The 19,302-nt window shown below is 37.9% G+C and overlaps 1 protein-coding gene across 1 annotated transcript in view; it reads left to right on the forward strand.

Annotated features, from left to right (window-relative positions):
• ME1 (malic enzyme 1) overlaps positions 1 to 19,302 on the forward strand; it is a 194,963-nt gene that overhangs the window by 74,740 nt on the left and 100,921 nt on the right. Inside the window, exons 4-5 of the mRNA XM_004270079.4 lie at positions 123 to 198; positions 2,398 to 2,559. Coding sequence (XP_004270127.1) covers positions 123 to 198; positions 2,398 to 2,559 — 238 coding nt within the window. The remainder of the gene's footprint in view (positions 1 to 122; positions 199 to 2,397; positions 2,560 to 19,302) is intronic.

The following is a 19,302-nucleotide window of genomic DNA, read 5'->3' on the forward strand; positions in this document are numbered from 1 at the left end:
ATTTTCACTAGTTTGATAAAAATGGAGATATATTACATGGATTTGAAAATTAAAAAAAAAAATTCGTGATAGTGTGACAAGTCTGAAGTAAATTGAAATTACTCCTTTTTTTTTCCTGTCAGAGGTCTCTTTATTAGTATCCATGATCGAGGGCATATTGCTTCTGTTCTTAATGCATGGCCAGAAGATGTCATCAAGGTAAGTTAGTTATCACGTTTTCCCACTGTGGCACATTTGTTCTTTTCCCTATCCCATAACAGGCTGACACTTTTCACCATGCTATGTAGCCTTCACCAGCTTTTCTATTTATATCCCTTTGACTTTTGCATAGTGGATTAATTTTATTCTGATACCATTTGGATTCTAAGTGTCACCATTATTTCCATCAGATTTCTTAGTGTTTCTTTATTCATTGTAAGTTATGAAAAGTGTTGAAAAAATGTTGAAGTAGTGTCTGAATTTCTTTGAGCAAACTCCTTTTTCTTTTGTGTTTAATCATCCACTAAGAGGAATCAAGGTAGGCAAAAATCTTAATCCATTTCCTTTATCGTGGTGACCTGAAGTATCTAACTTGACTCCCCTCTGGGAGTGAGCTAATGAAAATAGAATAATGATAGTATCTACCGTTTGGTAGCTTTCTGAGTGAGCCACTTTACCTGGATTAACTCATGTAGTATCATGATAATTCCATGAGGAAAGGAAGGCACAGGTGGGTTACATAGTAGTGCATGGTGGTGCTGGGAATTGAATGCAGGTGTCTCAAGTTGCCTTCTCCAAAACAGTGTAGCATATTGACCCTTTTCAATGAGACATGGAAAATTTGACAAAGATCAACTTTATGGAGTATGCAAAAATAACTTTCACCCACTTTTGGGTGAAATGTATATATGTATTTTTAAGTTAGTTAAAAATACATATATACATGTACACATTTACTTTTAAGGCAGGTCTTTAAGAGCTGCACAATATAGGTGAACAGAAAACTAAATGAAAAGCCCTCAAACTTTTAAAATATATGTTCTGCATTATAGTGTGGTAGAAAAACACTGCACTAGGAGTTAACACACTCAGGTCCTGGTTCTTTGATATTAATGAGGTAAATCACTGTAGGCAAATTATTTCAGTTCACTTATCTTCGGTTTCCTAATCTGTAAGAGGGATAGACTGAATGTACTCCAAATTCCCCTTTGCTTCTAAAATGCTATGACTCTGTACATTAGTTCTTATGATAATAATAGTACTAATATCTATAATTTTCTTGAGAATTCGTAATATACCAGGTAATACGGTAAGTTCTTTGTTTATCATGATTTCATTGTATTGAATCATAGATTTATTCAATTAATTAATGTTTTTGATGGTTTACTATGTGCCAAATGCTGTGCTAGATGTTGGTGTGCAGTAGTGAGCACAACAGAGTTGGCTCCTAATTTTATGCAGCTACTCTGAAAAGTATATTTATCATTTGCATTTTTATAAATAAGAAACAGAAGCTTTAATTCATCAGTTTATCTAAGGTCAAATAACTGACATTTTTTTCTAGGCTCCATGGATATGACAAGTGTAGCAGTTTGTAGAAAATCTAATAAATTGTGTTTCACAAAATTGGTTTTGCTTAAATTCATGTAATGGCCATGAATCACAGAATACAGATGAAAGATGCATTAATTTCGATAAAGATAACAAAGTACTTAGCATTAAAATCTCCACATGATTAAAATGTATGCTTTGTAGATATTCAGGATGATTAGAAATAAACTAAACAATAAACTAAACTAAACTAAAATTGTCTAGTGGTACTCTACTATCAGGTAAGAGTAGTAATAGACTGTGCTTGGCATATTTCAAAGATGGTAGAACAGTATCCTATGTTATAGGAGTTAAAGAGGATGGATCAACATTGTTGTGAAATTAGGAGGATGCATAAACTAAAGACCAGAGCACTGGGGACTCCTGAGCAATGATTTAACCATGGACTCTCCTAATGGTACTCAAAGTGGATGTGACTAGTTTCAAAGCTGTTCTAAGGTTCACTTTAGTTCCCAGTTTGAGCTCTTATTTACCTGTACTCTGCCCACTTACTCCTCCTGATTGAAGACTGAACTATTTGAGTTGTTTGAATCTTTATGGGCATACCTTGTCTTCTTTTCTCAACAACCAAACAATCATATGTATGTATTTTAAAAATACATTTGAAATGCATATATCAAATTTATTTATTCTCCCCAGTCTTCCACACTTAATGATCATATAAAATCTTTTCCATGTATATTCAATTTATGCTTTTTGACAGCTTAGTATTTCATTGCAAAATATTAACTTCAGAAACAGAGAGTAGGAACGATGCCCCGGAATTTGCAAACATCTGTCAATAGATATTTTCTCTTTTTCTTTGAGGCTATTGTGGTGACTGACGGAGAGCGTATTCTTGGCCTGGGAGACCTTGGCTGTAATGGGATGGGCATCCCCGTGGGTAAACTGGCTCTGTATACAGCTTGTGGAGGGATGAATCCGCAACAATGTCTGCCTGTCATGCTGGACGTAGGAACAGAAAATGAGGTAAACAATTTAAGTCTATAACACAGCTCTACACCTTAAAAAATAGTACCATATTTCTGCATTTTGAGATTATTTCAGGAACTTAATGAAATTCATCTTTTTTGTTTGGTTCTTTCTCTCTCCTCAAACCCATCCCCCAAGTCTTGTAAAGAAATTATTCTTTTGCTTTTCCTTTCCGCTTCCCCTTTTCTGTAATGTGATTAAGTTTTTAGCAGCTTCTTTAGTGTTTTAGTATCCTTTGATGAGCACTTAACACCATTATTCTATAGAGTATATGTTTTACTTTAGGATATCCTCGTTACTTTTTAAAAAATTATTTTTATACTAGGCAGGAACTAATCCCAAAGAATTTATTAAGTTTAGTCAGTCTGAAATCTTGTTCTAAAAATCTGTATTGAGTTTGTGGTAGATGATTTGGAGTTTAGCATTTCTTTTTCCTGCATCGATATTTTAGAATCTTAAAGTTATATATCAAGTAGTACATATTTTTGCTCATCTGTAATTGCTAATATTTGGATTAGTTGTGAGTGATAGATACTATAAATTAAAGGTAGAGGTTTATGAAATAGAAATGAAAAATACTGGTCAGTTAAGATAGACTTTTCAAAAGTTGCATGTAAATATCAAACCTAGATCTTTATCATGTTGAGGTATATTCTCTCTGTACCCACTTTTTGATAGTTTTTATCATAAATGGCTGTTGAATTCTGTTAAAAGTCTTTCTGGCATCTGTTGAGATGATCATATGATTCTTTTTTTAAAAATCAATTTTATTTATTTATTTATTTATGCCTGCGTTGGGTCTTCATTGCTGTGCACGGGCTTTCTCTAGTTGCAGCGAAGGGGGGGGCTACTCCTCATTGCAGTGTGAGGGCTTCTTCTTGTGGTGGCTTCTCTTGTTGTGGAGCACGGGCTCTAGGCCTGTAGGCTTCAGTAGCTGTGGCTCGCGGGCTCTAGAGTGCAGGCTCAGTAGTTGTGGCGCGTGGGCTTAGTTGCTCTACGGCATGGGATCTTCCCGGACCAGGGCTTGAACCCATGTCCCCTGCATTGGCAGGCGGATTCTTAACCACTGTGCCACCAGGGAAGTCCCGATCATATGATTTTTTTATTGTTCAATTTGTTAATGTGGTATCTCACATTAATGTGTTACATCACATTGATTTGCAGATATTGAACCATACTTGCATTCCTGGGATAAATCCCACTTGATCATGGTGTTTGATCCTTTTAATGTATTGTTGAATTTGTTTTGCTAATATTTAGTTAAGGATTTTTGCTTCTATGTTCATCAGTGATATTGGCCTGTAATTTTCTTCTTGTGTGTGTGACATCCTTGTCTGATTTTTATATCAGGGTGATAGTGGCCTTGTAGAATGAGCTTGGAAGCATTCCTTGGAATAGTTTGAGATGGTTAGGTGTTATCTCTTCTTTAAATGTTTTATAGAATTTTCCTGTGAAGGCTTATGGTCCTGGACTTTTGTTTGTTGGGAGTTTTATTTTTATTATTATTGATTTAATTTCATTACTTGTAATAAGTCTTTTCGTATTTTATATTTCTTCCTGATTCAGTTTTTGGGAGACGTAAATTTCTAGGAATTTATCCATTTCTAATAGGTTGTCCATATTATTGGCATGTGATTGTTCATGTAATCTCTTATGATCCTTTGTGTTTCCATGGTGTCTGTTGTAACTTCTCATCTTTCATTTCTGATTTTACCTATTTGGGCCCTTTCTCTTTTTTTCTTGATGCGTCTGGGTAAAGGTTTATTAATTTTGTTTATCTTTACAAAGGACCTTATTTTCATTGGTCTTCTATTTTTTTTTAGTTTCAATTTCATTTATTTCTGCTCTGATCTTTATGATTTCTTTCCTTTTACTAACTTTGGGTTTTGTTCTTTCTTCTTTCTATAGTTCCTTGAGGTGTAAGTTTAGATGGTTTATTTGAGATTTTTCTTGTTTCCTGAGGTAGGCGTGTATAGCTATAAACTTTCCTCTTAGAAATGCTTTTGCTGGATACCATAGGGTTTCTTTATCGAGGTATAGTTGATTTACAATATTATGTAAGTTTCAGGTGTCTAGCATAGTAATTCACAGTTTTTAAAGGTTATATCACATTTACAGTTATTATAAAATATTGGCTATAGTCCCTGTGTTGTACAATATGTCCTTGTAGCTTATTTATTTTATACATAGTAGTTTTGAACTCTTAAGCTCCTACCCCTCTCTTGTCCCTCACCCCTTCTCTCTTCTCACTGATAACCACTAGTTTGTTCTCTATATCTATGATTCTGTTTCTTTTATATTCACTAGTTTGTTTTATTTTTGAGATTCCACATATAAATGATATACAGTATTTGTCTTTCTCTGTCAAACTTATTTCACTTAGCATAATACCCTCCAAGTCTGTCCATGTTGTTATAAAAGGCAAAAGTTCATTCTTCTTATGGCTGAGTAGTATTCCATTGTATATATATATATGCCACATCTTTATCCATTCATCTGTTGACGGATACTTAGGTTGCTCCATATCTTGGCAATCGTAAATAATGCTGCTATGAACATTGGGGTGCATGTATTTTTTCGAATTAGTGTTTTTGTTTTCTTCGGATATATACCCAGCAGTGGAATTGCTGGGTCATTTGGTAGTTTTGTTTTTAGTCTTTTGAGAAACCTCCATAGTGTTTTCCACAGTGGCTGCACCAATTTACACTCCCACCAAAAGTGTACAAGGGTTCCCTCTTCTCCACATCCTCACCAACATTTGTTGTTTGTGGTCTTTTTCATGATAGCCATTCTGACAGGTGTGAAGTGATGTCCCATTGTGGCTTTAATGTGCATTTCTCTGATGATTAGTCATGCTAAACATTGTTTCATGTGTCTGTTGTCCATCTCCCTGTCTTCTTTCGAAAAATGTCTACTCATTTCTTCTGCCCATTTTTTAATTGGGTTGTTTATTTATTTATTTTTGCTGTGTTGGGTCTTCGTTTCTGTGCGAGGGCTTTCTCTAGTTGTGGCAAGCAGGGGCCACGCTTCATCGCGGTGCGCGGGCCTCTCACTATCGCAGCCTCTCTTGTTGCAGAGCGCGGGCTCCAGATGCGCAGGCTCAGTAGTTGTGGCTCACGGGCCTAGTTGCTCTGCGGCATGTGGGATCCTCCCAGACCAGGGCTCGAACCTATGTCCCCTGCATTAGCAGGCAGATTCTCAACCACTGCGCCATCAGGGAAGCCCCCCGGGTTGTTTTTTCAATATGAGCTGTGTATATATTTTGAATATTAATCTTTTATTGGTTATGTCATTTGCAAATATTTTCTTCCGTTCATTAGGTTGTCTTTTTGTTTTGTTGATGGTTTTCTTTCCTGAGCAAAAGCTTTTAAGCTTAATTAGGTCCCATTTGTTTATTTTTGCTTTTGTTTCCTTTAGGAGACAAATTCAAAAAAATCTTGCTATAATTTATGTCAAAGAGTGTTCCACCTACATTTTCTTTTAGGAGTTATATGGTTTCTTGTGTTACATTTAGGTCTTGAATCCATTTTTTTTTCTTTTTTTTTTTTTTTTTGCGGTACGCGGGCCTCTCACTGTTGCGGCCTCTCCCGTTGCGGAGCACAAGCTCCGGATGCGCAGGCTCAGCGGCCATGGCTTACGGGCCCAGCCGCTCCGCGGCATGTGGGATCTTCCCGGACCAGGGCACGAACCCGTGTCCCCTGCATCGGTAGGCGGACTCTCAACCACTGTGCCACCAGGGAAGCCCTTGAATCCACTTTGATTTTAGTTTTGTGTAAGATATTAGAGAATGTTCTAATTTCATTCTTGTACACGTAGCTGTTCAGTTTTCCCAGCACCACTTATTCAGCAGACTGTCTTTTCTCCATTTCATATTCTTGCCTCCTTTGTCATAGATTAATTGACCACAAGTATGTGCGTTTATTTCTGAGCTCTCTATTCTGTTCCATTGATTTATGCATCTGTTTTTGTGCCAGTATCATACTGTTTTGATTATTGTAGCTTTTAATATAATCTGAGGTCAGGGAGCCTGATTTCTCCAGCTCTGTTCTTTCTGAGGATTGTGCTGGCTATCTGAGGTCTTTTGTGTTTCCATACAAAGTTTTAAAATTATTTATTCTAGTTCTGCGGAAAATGCCCTTGGGATTGCATTGAATGAATACACTGCCTTGGGTAGTATGGTCATTTTAACTATTAATTCTTCCAATCCATGAACACGTTATATCTTTCCATATGTTTGTGTTATCTTCAATTTCTTTCATCAGTGTCTGATAGCTTTCTGAGTACAGGTCTTTTACCTCCTTAGGTAGGTTTATTCCTAGATATTTTATTCTTTTTGATGTGATGGTAAATGGAATTGTTTCCTTAATTTCTCTTTATGATCTTTTGTTGTTAGTGTATAGGAATGCAAGAGATTTCTCTGTATTAGTTTTGTATCCTGCAACTTTACCAAATTCATTGATGAGCTCTAGTAATTTTCTGGTAGCATCTTTAGGATTTTCTATGTATAGTATCATGTCATCTGCAAACAGTGAAAGTTTTACTTCTTCTTTTCCAATTTGGATTCTTTTTATTTATTTTTCTTCTGTGATTGCCGTGGCTAAGACTTCCAAAACTGTATTGAATAAAAGTGGCGACAGTGGACATCCTTGTCTTGTTCCTGATCTTAAGAGGGAATGCTTTCAGCTTTTCACCACTGAGAATGATGTTAGCTGTGGGTTTGTCATATATGGCCTTTATTATGTTGAGGTAAGTTCCCTGTATGCCCATTTTTGGAGAGATTTTTAGCATAAATAGGTGTTGAATTTTGTCAAAAGCTTTTTCTGCATCTATTGAGATGATTATGTGGTCTTTATTCTTCAGTTTGGTAATGTGATGTATCACACTGATTGATTTGCGAATATTGAAGAATCCTTGCATCCCTGGGATAAATCCCACTTGATCATGGTGTATGATCCTTTTACTGTATTGTTGGGTTCGGTTTAATAGCATTTTTTTGAGGATTTTTGCTTCTGTGTTCATCAGTGACATTGGCCTGGAATTTTTTTTTTTGTGATGTCTTCATCCGATTTTGGTATCAGGCTGATGCTGGCCTTGTAGATGGAGTTTGGAAGTGTGCCTTCCTCTGTAGTTTTTTGGAATAGTTTGAGAAGGAATGGTGTTCAGTCTTTTCTAAATGTTTGGTAGAATTCATCGTAGAAGCCATTTGATCTTGGTGGGAGTTTTAAAATTACTGATTCAATTTCATTACTGGTAATAGGTCTGTTTACATTTTCTACTTCTTCCTGGTTTAGTCTTGGGAGATTGTACATTTCTAGGAATTTGTTCATTTCTTCTAGGTTGTCCATTTTATTTGTTTGTCATAGTCTCTTATGATCCTCTGTATTTCTGCAGTGTTGGTTGTAATTTCTCCTTTTTCATTTCCGATTTTATTGATTTGGGCCTTCTCCCTTTTTTTTTCTTGAGGAGTCTGGCTAAAGGTTTATCAATTTTGTTTATCTTTTCAAAGAACCAGTTTTTAGTTTCATTGAGCTCTTCTTTTCTTTCTTTATTTCTTTTTTAAGTTTCTATTTTATTTATTTCTGCTCTGACCTTTATGATTTCTTTCCTCCCACTAACTTTGAGTTTTGTTTGTCCTTTTGTAGCTCCTTTGGGTATAAGGTTGGGTTGTTTGTTTGAGATTTTTCTTGTTTCCTGAGGGAAGCTTATATCAATATAAACTTCTATCTGAGAACTGCTTTTCTGCATCCCATAGACTTTGGATCATTTGTGTTTTCATTTTCATTTGTCTCCAGATATTTTCTGGTTTCCTCTTTGATTTCTTCAGTGATCCATTGGTTGTTTAGTAGCATATTGTTTAGCCTCCACGCATTTGTGGTTTTTGCTCTTTTTTTCCTTGTAGTTGATTCCTGGTCTTAGAGCATTGTGGTTAGAAAATATGCTTGATATGATTTCAGCTTTTTAAAATTTACTGAGCCTCGTTTTGTGGTCTAACGTGATCTGTCCTGAGAATGTTCCATGTGCACTTGAAAAGAATGTGTATTATGCTGTTTTTGGATGGAATGTTTTATAAATCTATTAAGTCCATCTGGTCTAATGTGTCATTTCAGGCCAGTGTTTCCTTCTTGTTTTTCTGTGTAGATGATATGTTCATTAATGTAAGTGGGGTGTTAAAGTGCCTACCATTATTGTATTACTGTCACTTTCTCTCTTTATGTTGTTAATACTTGTTTTATGTATTTAAGTGCCCCTATGTTGGGTCATATATATTTTTAATTGTTATATATTCATCTTTGATTGATCCCTTTATCATTATGTAATGTGCTTTATGTCTTGTTATAGTCTTTAAGTCTATTTTGTCTTATATAATTGTTGCTATCCAAGCTTTTCCATAGAATTCTTTTTTTCATCCCATCCCTTACAGTCTGTCTGTTTTTCTATCTGCAGTGAATCTGTTTTAGGCAGCATATATATGGTTCTTTTTTTTTTTTTAAATCTATTCAGCCACTTTATGTCTTTGATTGGAGCATTTAATTAATTTACCTCAACAGTAATTGTTGATAGGTATATACTTATTGGCATTTTAAAATGCCAATGCTTAGGGCTTCCCTGGTGGCACAGTGGTTGAGAGTCCGCCTGCCAATGCAGGGGACACGGGTTCGTGCCGCAGTCCGGGAGGATCCCACATGCCACAGAGCGGCTGGGCCCATGAGCCATGGCCGCTGGGCCTGCATGTCCGGAGCCTGTGCTCCGCAATGGGAGAGGCCACAGCAGTTAGAGGCCCGTGTGCCGCAAAAAAAAAGCCAATGCTTTTTGGTTGTTTTTATAGTTTTTCTCTGTTCCTCTTTTTTTCTCTTGTGATTTGATGAGTATCTTTAATGTTAAGTTTGGATTCCTTTCTCCTTATTTTTCGTGTGTCTATTATAGTTTTTTTGTTTGTGGTTATATGAGGTTCATATATAGCAACCTTACATATAGGTGTCTGTTTTAAGTTGATGATCTCGTAAGTTTGAATGCATTCTAACAGCCCTACATTTTTACTCATCCCTTCCCCCACCATTTATGTCTAATGTCATATTTTACATCTTTTTATTTTGTGTATTCCTCAACTACTTATGTTAGATATAGATGATTTTACTACTTTATCTTTTAACCTTTCTACTAGCTGTATAAGTAGTTGGTCCATTACCTTTACTGTATGTTTGCCTTTACCAGTGAGATTTTGCTTTTTGTAATTTCTTTATTTCTAGTTGTAGCTTTTTCTTTTTCACTTAGAGAAGTCCCTTTAACATTTTTTGTATAGCCGGTTTAGTGGTGCTGAACTCTTTTATCTTGTGCTTGTCTGTAAAGCTTTTCATCACTCCTTCAAATCTGGATGGTAACCTTGCTGGGTGGAGTATTCTTGGTTGTAGGGTTTTTCCTTTCAACACTTTGAACGTATTGTGCCACTCCCTCTGACCTATAAAGTTTCTACTTAAAAGTCAGCTGATAGTCTTATGGGAGTTCCCTTGTACGTAACAAGTTGCTTTTCTCTAGCTGCTTTTAGGACTCTCTCTTTCTCTTTAATTTTTGCCATTTTAATTATAATGTGTCTTGGTGTGGACCTCTTTGGGTTCATCTCCTTTGGGACTCTCTGTGCTTCTTGGACCTGGATGTCTGTTTTCTTCCCAAGGTTAGGATAGTTTTCAGCTATTATTTCTCCAAATAAATTCTCTGCCCCTTTCTCTCTCTTCTTTTGGGACCTCTATAATAGGAATGTTAGTATGCTTCATGTTGTTGCAGAGATCTCTTAACCTGTCCTTATTTTTTACAGTTGTTTTTTCTTTTTTCTGTTCATCTTGGTTAATTTCCACTACTCTCTCTTCCAGTTCACCAATCCATTCATTGCTCTTTATCATGTAATCTGCCATTGATTCCTTTAGTGTATTTTTTTTTTTTTTTTTTTTTTTTGTGGTACGCGGGCCTCTCACTGTTGTGGGCTCTCCTGTTGCGGAGCACAGGCTCCGGATGCGCAGGCTCAGCAGGCATGGCTCATGGGCCCGGCCGCTCCGCGGCATGCGGGATCTTCCCGGACCGGGGCACGAACCCGTGTCCCCTGCATCGGCAGGTGGACTCTCAACCACTGCACCACCAGGGAAGCCCCCTTTAGTGTATTTTTATTTCAGTTATTATATTCTTCAGCTCTGTTTGGTTCTTCTTTATATTTTTGAACTCTGTTGAAATCCTCACTGTATTCATCTGTCTTTCTGCCAAATTTGGTGAGCATCTTTATGATCATCACCTTGAACTATTTATTGGATGTATTGCTTACCTCCATTTTATTTAGTTCTTTTTTTTGAGGTTATGGCTTATTCCTTCATTTGGAACGAATTCTTCTGTTTCCTTGTTTTGCCTAATTCTTGTGTTTTTTTCTATGTGGTAGGTAGACTGGTTACGTTTCCCAGTGTTGGAGAAGTGGCCTTCTGTAGATGTCCTCTGGGGCCCAGCGGCACTCTTCTCTCAGAGCCAAATGTTCTGGGGGTACGCCCTGTGTGGGCTGTGGGCATCCTTCTGTTTTGGCAGTGCCAACTACTCTGGGCATGCTGGTAGGCAGGGCTGGTTTCCGTCTTGGTTGACTGTGAGGCCATGCCTCCTGAGGTGGCTGTGGGCCACCTGGATGGGAGGGTAGGCTTCCTGTGTGTTTGGCTGTGTGACCTAGGGTGGCGTGGGTCTGTTGCCGGTCTGCTGGGTGAGGCTGGGTCCCTGCGTGGCTCTTTGTGCAGCTGGGGAGCCTGGGACCGATGCTGGCCTGCTGGAGTATGGGGCCTGGACCCTGGTGCTAATAGGCTAGAGGGAAGATTTCAGAATGGTGCTTTGCTAGAGCCAGTATTATCATAGTAGAATGAGGTCCTCAGAATGGCTGTTGCCACTGCTTCTTTCTCCGAGGGCAGTTCCAGTTGCTTCCTGCGTCTTTAGGTAGCTCTCTAAGATCAGCAAGCGTGTTGGACCCAGGCCCCTGCCTCTGTGCGTGTGAGATTTTGCTTATACTTTTTAGGAGCCAAGTCTCTGTTTCCTACAGTCCTCCAGCTCTCCCAAAGAGAAGCCCCACTGGTTTTCAAAGCCATATATTCTGGGGGCTCATCTTCCCAGTGCAGGACTCCTGGGCTGGGGAGTCTGACGTGGGCTGAGACCCCTCGCTCCTTGGGGAGAACCTCTGATTGTGATATCCCTCCTGTTTGTGGGTGGCTGACCTAAGAGTGTGGGTCCTGACTCTGTCATCTCTGCCTCCCACCCATCTCATTGTGATTTCTTCTTTATGTCTTTACTTGTGGAAAATCTTTTTGGTTAGTCTTCAGGCCTTTCTCTTAGATACTTGTTCTCTAAGGAGTTGTTATTTTGTTGTGTCTGTGGGAGGAGGTAAGTTTAGGGTCTTCCTACTCCCCTATCTTGGCCACCTGTCGACACTTTATTCTCTTTATGCTTGCACTGCTACTGTACTGAGAAGACAAAAAGAAAACTTAATTCACTGAAATATGGCAGAATGACGGGTTTGTGTGACATGTCATGTAGTTTCTATGTTGCCGCTCTGTATTCCACTTTCACATGTGAAAAACCCCTTGTAGTCAAAATGCCCTGTAGTCGTAATTTTTAATCTCATCCCTTTTGTGAATCTCTGTCCAGTTTTAACACTTCATAATAAAAATACAAAAGCAATTGCTAACAACAGTTAGTTTCTTAACCAGAATAACTTAGCAGAGTTTCATGAAGGCTAGATCCCTTTTTTATAAATTACAAATGTTTTCCTCTTTTATCATAAATACCTATATTGAGTAGTAATGAAAGTAGAAAAGGAATTAGCAGCTGATTGATAGGACAGTCCTCCCTTGCTGTTAAATCACACTTGCCTACCTTCTTCAATCTCTGCAGCTTACAACTAAAAGAAATTTAAAGAACAGAGACACTGGAACTGAGCCACAGAAGTACTTGCCCAAAAAATACTCTTATTCTTTAAGTTAATAATGCAAAACATTTATTTAGGTAGGATGTTTGTGTTTTTATCTTACCTTTCATCTATTATTTCATAGTCCACGTTTTCTTTAATTTACTTGTGAAGCAGTTGCTATATAAAAGTTATCTTTTACCTGAAATAAATTCTCTTTGTCTCTTAAGAGCATTCCATACTCTCTTTCTTTTTTTTTCTGTTGTTGCCAAATCTTCCCATAGAAGTTATGTTTATCATTTATCTTTTCTTAAGTAAGTGACCAATATCGAAGCTTGGTATTTTACTAAAGATGTGAGTAAATGTTCCTTTTGCCCCCTCCAGTCTTAAAAACTGCTACATGTATCACATGCTGTGTGTGTTTGCTTGGGCTGCTGTAACAGTACCATCAACTGGGTGGCTTAGCCAATAGAAATTTATTTTTTCACAGTTCTGAAGGCTGGAAGTCCATCATCAAGGTGTCAGCAGAGTCACTTTCTTCTAAGCTCTCTCTCCTTGGCTTGTCGTCCTTCAGTGGTATTTTGTCTCTCTGCATCTGTGTCCTAATTTTTTCTTAGAAGAGCACCAGTTATGTTGGATTAGGGCCCACCCTAGTGACCCCATTTAATTTAATTACCTTTTTAAAGACGCTGTCTGCAAATACAGTCATATTCTGAAATACTGGGATTAGGACTTGAACATATGAATTTTGGAGGCGCACAGTTGAGCCCGTAACACATGGTCAGTCTTCAAGAGGGCATGGGCAGTGTGAGTGGGAGAATATTATCTCTACATAGTCAGTCTCTGTTTATTAAACTGCTGCTCTGGGTCTCAGCTTTTCTGATTCTAGCTTTATGTTTAGTCTGGCCTTCAGTTCGTGTGTACAGTGTATCTAGATCTGGAATCCTTATTGGAACTTAAAGTCACAAAGTTGAAGCCTCTTCCTGTTGAGGAGGTTCCCCTTTTGTTCTAGAAAATGCTCTTCATGTTTGGCATGAAGCAGCTGTGTTGGGGAGAAACTGAACAAAAGAAAAACCTTATAGATTTTTCTGTCATATGAACCTGCCATGTATCTTTCAGCACTTGTACAGAAGTCATTGTTGGCGCTAGAATGTGACTGGTACTAGGTTTCTATTGCTACCATGACAAATTACTACTAACTGAGCGGCTTAAAAACCTGACACAAGTCCCAACAGGCTAAAATCATAAAAGATGTCAGCAGGGCTGAGTTCCACACCCTTGTCTTTTCCAGCTTCTAGAGAAATGCCTCCAGTCCTTGGTTCATGGTCCCCTTCATCTATTTTCAAAGCCAGCAATGTAGTGTCTCTCTGACCCTGTTTCTGTCATCCCATTTCTTTCTCTGACTACAGCCAGGAAAGGTTTTTCGCTTTTAAGGACTGACCTTTAATCACATCTGCAAAGTTTCTTATGCCACAAAAGGTAATGTATTTATAGGTTTGTGGGGAGGGGCATGTCATTATTCTGCCTGCCACATGGTCCCAGCTAGGTTGTCAGCATTTCTCCCTCAACCCCCCTCACATTTTTTTTTTTTTTTTGCTGTACGCGGGCCTCTCACTGTTGTGGCCTGTCTCGTTGCGGAGCACAGACTCCGGACGCGCAGGCTCAGCGACCATGGCTCACGGGCGCAGCCGCTCCGCGGCATGTGGGATCTTCCCGGACCGGGGCACGAACCCGTGTCCCCTGCATCGGCAGGCGGACTCTCAACCACTGTGCCACCAGGGAAGCTCCCCCCCTCACTTTTTATCTTTGTCCTTTCATATTATGGGGATTGCTTGCCATCTCAGTCAAGTGATCCTGCATTTGAATGAGTACTAATCGTTATATTGTATAGTAAAGCCAGAGGAGAGAAGGTAATCCCTCAGTTCCCAGCTTGGTGTGTATTGTCACATGCTTACTTTTTCATTGTCTCCTCTTACCTCACTCTCTCTAAATTAGGATTATATCAAGGATTTATTCATCTGTTTTCTGAGGCACAACACCAATGCCTTGGGAAAGAGAATGGGGTCTACAGTTTGGTTTTATATGCACTGTTAAGTCTCAGGAAATCCTTGAAGTTTGTGATATATTTCAGAAATACCCATTATATAAATGAAAATAGAAAAAAATTTACCTGAGCCAGGAATTTTCGGGGAAGTAGAATAATTTTATTTTAACTTAATAATTTAAGGTTGAAACGAGTGGTTCTCCATATACGTTCCATGAACGAACCCCGTTCAGAGTTACTGGGGGCATGTGTTAAAAATGCAGAATGCTGGGCTCCACTCCAGACTTACTGAACCACAGTCAAATTTTAATCATTTTTATTTCCGCTGCTTGCTAACATTCATGCCAGCTCATATGCAAGCTGACATTTTAAGTATTGCTTGAGGCTCTTGCCTGAGCATTGGCAGTTAGATTGCTTAATCATATTGATGACACGAACCAGCAAAACAGCAAAAAGTTTATATTATTTCTTTACAGAATTTGGTTTTTCATTTGCAAATAATGAGTAAATAGCAGCATAGAGTATGATTATCTGTATATTATAAATATAATTAAAAAATAAATGCTGAAATGGGAAATATTCATAACATTTGTGGCAGATAAAGATTTAAAATGTTCTTCGTATTCAAAGAACAGTTTCAATTCAATGAGAAAATGTTAAATGTGAAATATACAAATTGCCTAAGTGGTCACAGATAATTTAAAAATGAAGAAATGAAAATGGTCAGTAAACTTATGAAAAATGTTTAATGATATTAGAAAAGAAATATAAATGAATACTACTTGATAACATTATTTTTAAATATATTTATATATTTTTAACTTTACTGTATATTTTATTTATTATATATTTTACGTGTATACTTCAGATACACACACATATATGTGTGGAAAGATAATACTGTTCCTTTGATGCAACAAAATAAACATATTTATTATATGTCACTGGGGGGTGGGGGATTGTTAATTTGTTCATCCTCTCTAGAAGGGCAGAGTTCCAATACAGATCACAAATTTTAAAAATGTTCATCTTCAGACTGCCAACAAACACATGAAAGAATGCTCAACGTCATTAATCATTAGAGAAATGCAAATCAAAACTACAATGAGATATCATCTCACACCAGTCAGAATGGCCATCATCAAAAAATCTAGAAACAATAAATGCTGGAGAGGGTGTGGAGAAAAGGGAACACTCTTGCACTGCTGGTGGGAATGTGAATTGGTACAGCCACTACGGAGAACAGTACGGAGGTTCCTTAAAAAACTACAAGTAGAACTACCATATGACCCAGCAATCCCACTGCTGGGCATATACCCTGAGAAAACCATAATTCAAAAAGAGTCATGTACCAAAATGTTCATTGAATCTCTATTTACAATAGCCCAGAGATGGAAACAACCTAAGTGTCCATCATTGGATGAATGGGTAAAGAAGATGTGGCACATATATACACAACGGAATATTACTCAGCCATAAAAAGAAATGAAATTGAGCTATTTGTAATGAGGTAGATGGACCCAGAGTCTGTCATACAGAGTGAAGTAAGTCAGAAAGAGAAAGACAAATACCGTATGCTAACATATATATGGAATTCAAGAAAAAAAAAATGTCATGAAGAACCTAGGGGCAAGACGGGAATAAAGACACAGGCCTACTAGAGAATGGACTTGAGGATACGGGGAGGGGGAACGGTAAGCTGGGACAAAGTGAGAGAGTGGCATGGACATATACACACTACCAAACGTAAAATAGATAGATAGTGGGAAGCAGCCTCATGGCACGGGGAGACCAGCTCGGTGCTTTGTGACCGCCTGGAGGGGTGGGAGGGAGGGAGACGCAGGGGGGAGGAGATATGGGAACATGTGTATATGTGTGGCTGATTCACTTACTTGTGGAGCAGAAACTAACACACCATTGTAGGGCAATTGTACTCCAATAAAGATGTAAAAAAAAAAAAATGTTCATTTAGTGAGTGATGTGAAAATTTTCCACTATATATTCCGATGTGAAAAGGGGTTATAAAACAGTCTATGATATTGTCCCCAATTTGGACAGATAATATTATACATGCATAGATGTAAAGAAAAGGACATGGAAGAATATGCATCAGGGTACTGGTGGTGGGGTACTACCACTAGCACCTTGCGTAGAGCTTATTGGTTTTCTTTGTTTTTGATTTTACATTTCAGTGCTCTCAAATTTTCTGATAGGAAGTACTGCTTTTTGTACTGATTTTTAAAAACTTTAGAATATTGAGAAAATATTTTTTATTTCTCAGAAACTTTAGACTGGAATGGTAGAAATGAGAGATATGAACAAGGTAAAAGTTGATAGTGATTACTATTAACTTCAAATAAAAATTCCCAAGGTTCCAGAGTTGAGACAGTGCTAAGAAGTATGATAATTAATTTTATCAATATATACCCTCCTTATCTCCTTTTTGAAACTCTCTTACGTTTCCATATGCTTTTGTCCTTTACTCTCTTTCAAAGCCTAAGTTTTTTCCTTCTCACATGCTTCTAAGTCTTTGTAAGTCTTCAGTGACAACAAATGCATTGCATGTGACACCTCTTGTGAAAGAAGGTCTAATCTTTTTAAAGTGTTTGCTTAATACCAAGTCTTTCATTTATTTTCCAACAAACATCTATTAAGTTTTTACTCTTGGCTGTGAGAAGTTTTTAATCCAATGAATTAATGTCACTTCTGTGCCAGGCTACTTGGTCTATGGTGCCATTATCACAACTGGGTAATCTTGTTAAATTGCTTTTTGTAGATGTTATTTTTTTGTCAGCCAGATCTCCAAGAATGCACTCATTATTAAAGCTTTAATTATCATGAAATTTTTAAAAAAGAGTAACTTTTGACAGAGACATTATGACTGGAAGAATTTTATAACTTCCTGATTTAATTCAAAAGCTTTATCTTATTCATAAATCTTCATAATGTACTCTTCACTGTAGCAGACTTCTTAATGATATACTTTAATTACTATCATGGGAAAGAATGAGAGAAAAGAGAAGGGAAACATGTAACATCTTTTCTCAATTGTGTTCTTTTTCTAATTCACGTTTTAGAAGTCCAACTATGTCCCAGACATGGAGAAAGTATTTTAATTCTGGCAGCCATTAGTAGCTCATTGGCACTTCAACATCAACTGTTCAGAAGCCTGCCAGTAGATTGTTTAAAGCTTTTAGGCCTCAAGGAACAGCTGGGCTTTACAACAGTACTGTTTCAGATTTTACATTTCCTGTGAAATACATTTATATGATTTGATATGCTAACTTCCAGCTAGCCAGAAAGCCTTAACTCATTGTTGTGCAGTACATTATAAGTGGGACGACCACATAATGTATTGGCCAAACCAAGGCACTTTCACAATGAAAGAGGATACTGTTAGTAATTACACTAGGGCAAGACGTGTGAACTGGGCTATAGTTTCTGTTGTCTGTAAGCAAATTCCAACTTAGGTGATTCAGATGGTTCAACCTTCTTAACAACGTAACCACACCTGCAAAACCATATCATTTATCTATAAACCACTTCCAAACCTAGTGACTTAGAATAATTGCTGTTTTATTAATGTTCTTGATTCCCTGGGATGGCTAGGGAGGCTGGACTTCTTGGGACAGCTTAGCCTTTCTCCATAGAGATTCTCACCCTTCACACATTGTTCACATTCCACATGTAAAACATGCTCATCTCCATCCTAGGTTTCCAAAAATGTCATCCCAGGAAAACAGCAGGCCCACAGTTCAGGCTTCTGTCATCTAAATCAGGTCTAGATGCAAATGAAGACCCTCGTGTTTTGCTCCTTGATGTGGTTCCTCCTGTATGTTCCCGCGTACCAAGCATACAGTGGCGAGGCAGGGACAGAATGACTGCAGTCAACACTCCCTTTCAGAATGGCAGGAATAGGAGTCATATGGCTCTAAGTGGTTCATAGCAATTCTGAATTCCCAGTGGACGTATGTTGCCAGGCCACCTACTTGAGGAGCAGGGAATGTTCTTTGAATAGTCCCAGTTCTTCTTCTTCAGAGTGGTTCTGTAGTTCATTGTTCTCCTAGGCTTTTGGCTCTTCTGTCTGGGTTCTTGGCTCTGTCCTCTGAGATAGTCTTCCTGTTCCATAAGAAATGGCCCCATTGCATCAGAATGGCTCTCTCAGTCTGCTTCCTGCCTGTGGAAAGTGGAGGATCCAGTGAAGTATTTTCATTTTGAAGTGTCTCTGTGTCAATTAATCCAAGTAGTACAGTACCTTTAAAAATTTCTTTTCAGCTTTCTGTATATCAGATTATAGTCCACTATATTAGATAAAGGCCCTACTCACAATTCTTTTCAAAATAGGCCTTCTCCCTATTATTGGTTGACATATCAGAGTGCTGTGGTACCAGTTCCACTGAACTGGGCAAAATGGTCTCCTAGGCTCCACTTTAAATCATTCAGAAGCTTTCAAAAGAGTTATTACAACCACACACTTAATTTGTTCTTTGACCACAGGCCTTATTTTACTTTGGAAATCTTTTGCAGGCAAGTCTTGTGTCCTCTATATTCTGTTTAAATGTTGCTCACAAGCTGAACATTTTCTTCTTTAGTTCATGTCCGTTTTAACCTTAGCACACAGCCAGTTTATGCATTCAGCATTCTGCCTGGAAATCTTTTTAGTCAGATTCACAAGTGCGTTAGGTACATTCTTCTCTATTCTAGGTTACTGAAGGTGGCAGTGTTGTCAATTGTTTCACTGTTATGTCAAACAGATTGCCATTTTTCCCAGGCTGTAAAA

Source organism: Orcinus orca, chromosome 12, assembly GCF_937001465.1.
Source record: "Orcinus orca chromosome 12, mOrcOrc1.1, whole genome shotgun sequence".
Taxonomy (NCBI): Eukaryota; Metazoa; Chordata; class Mammalia; order Artiodactyla; family Delphinidae; genus Orcinus; species Orcinus orca.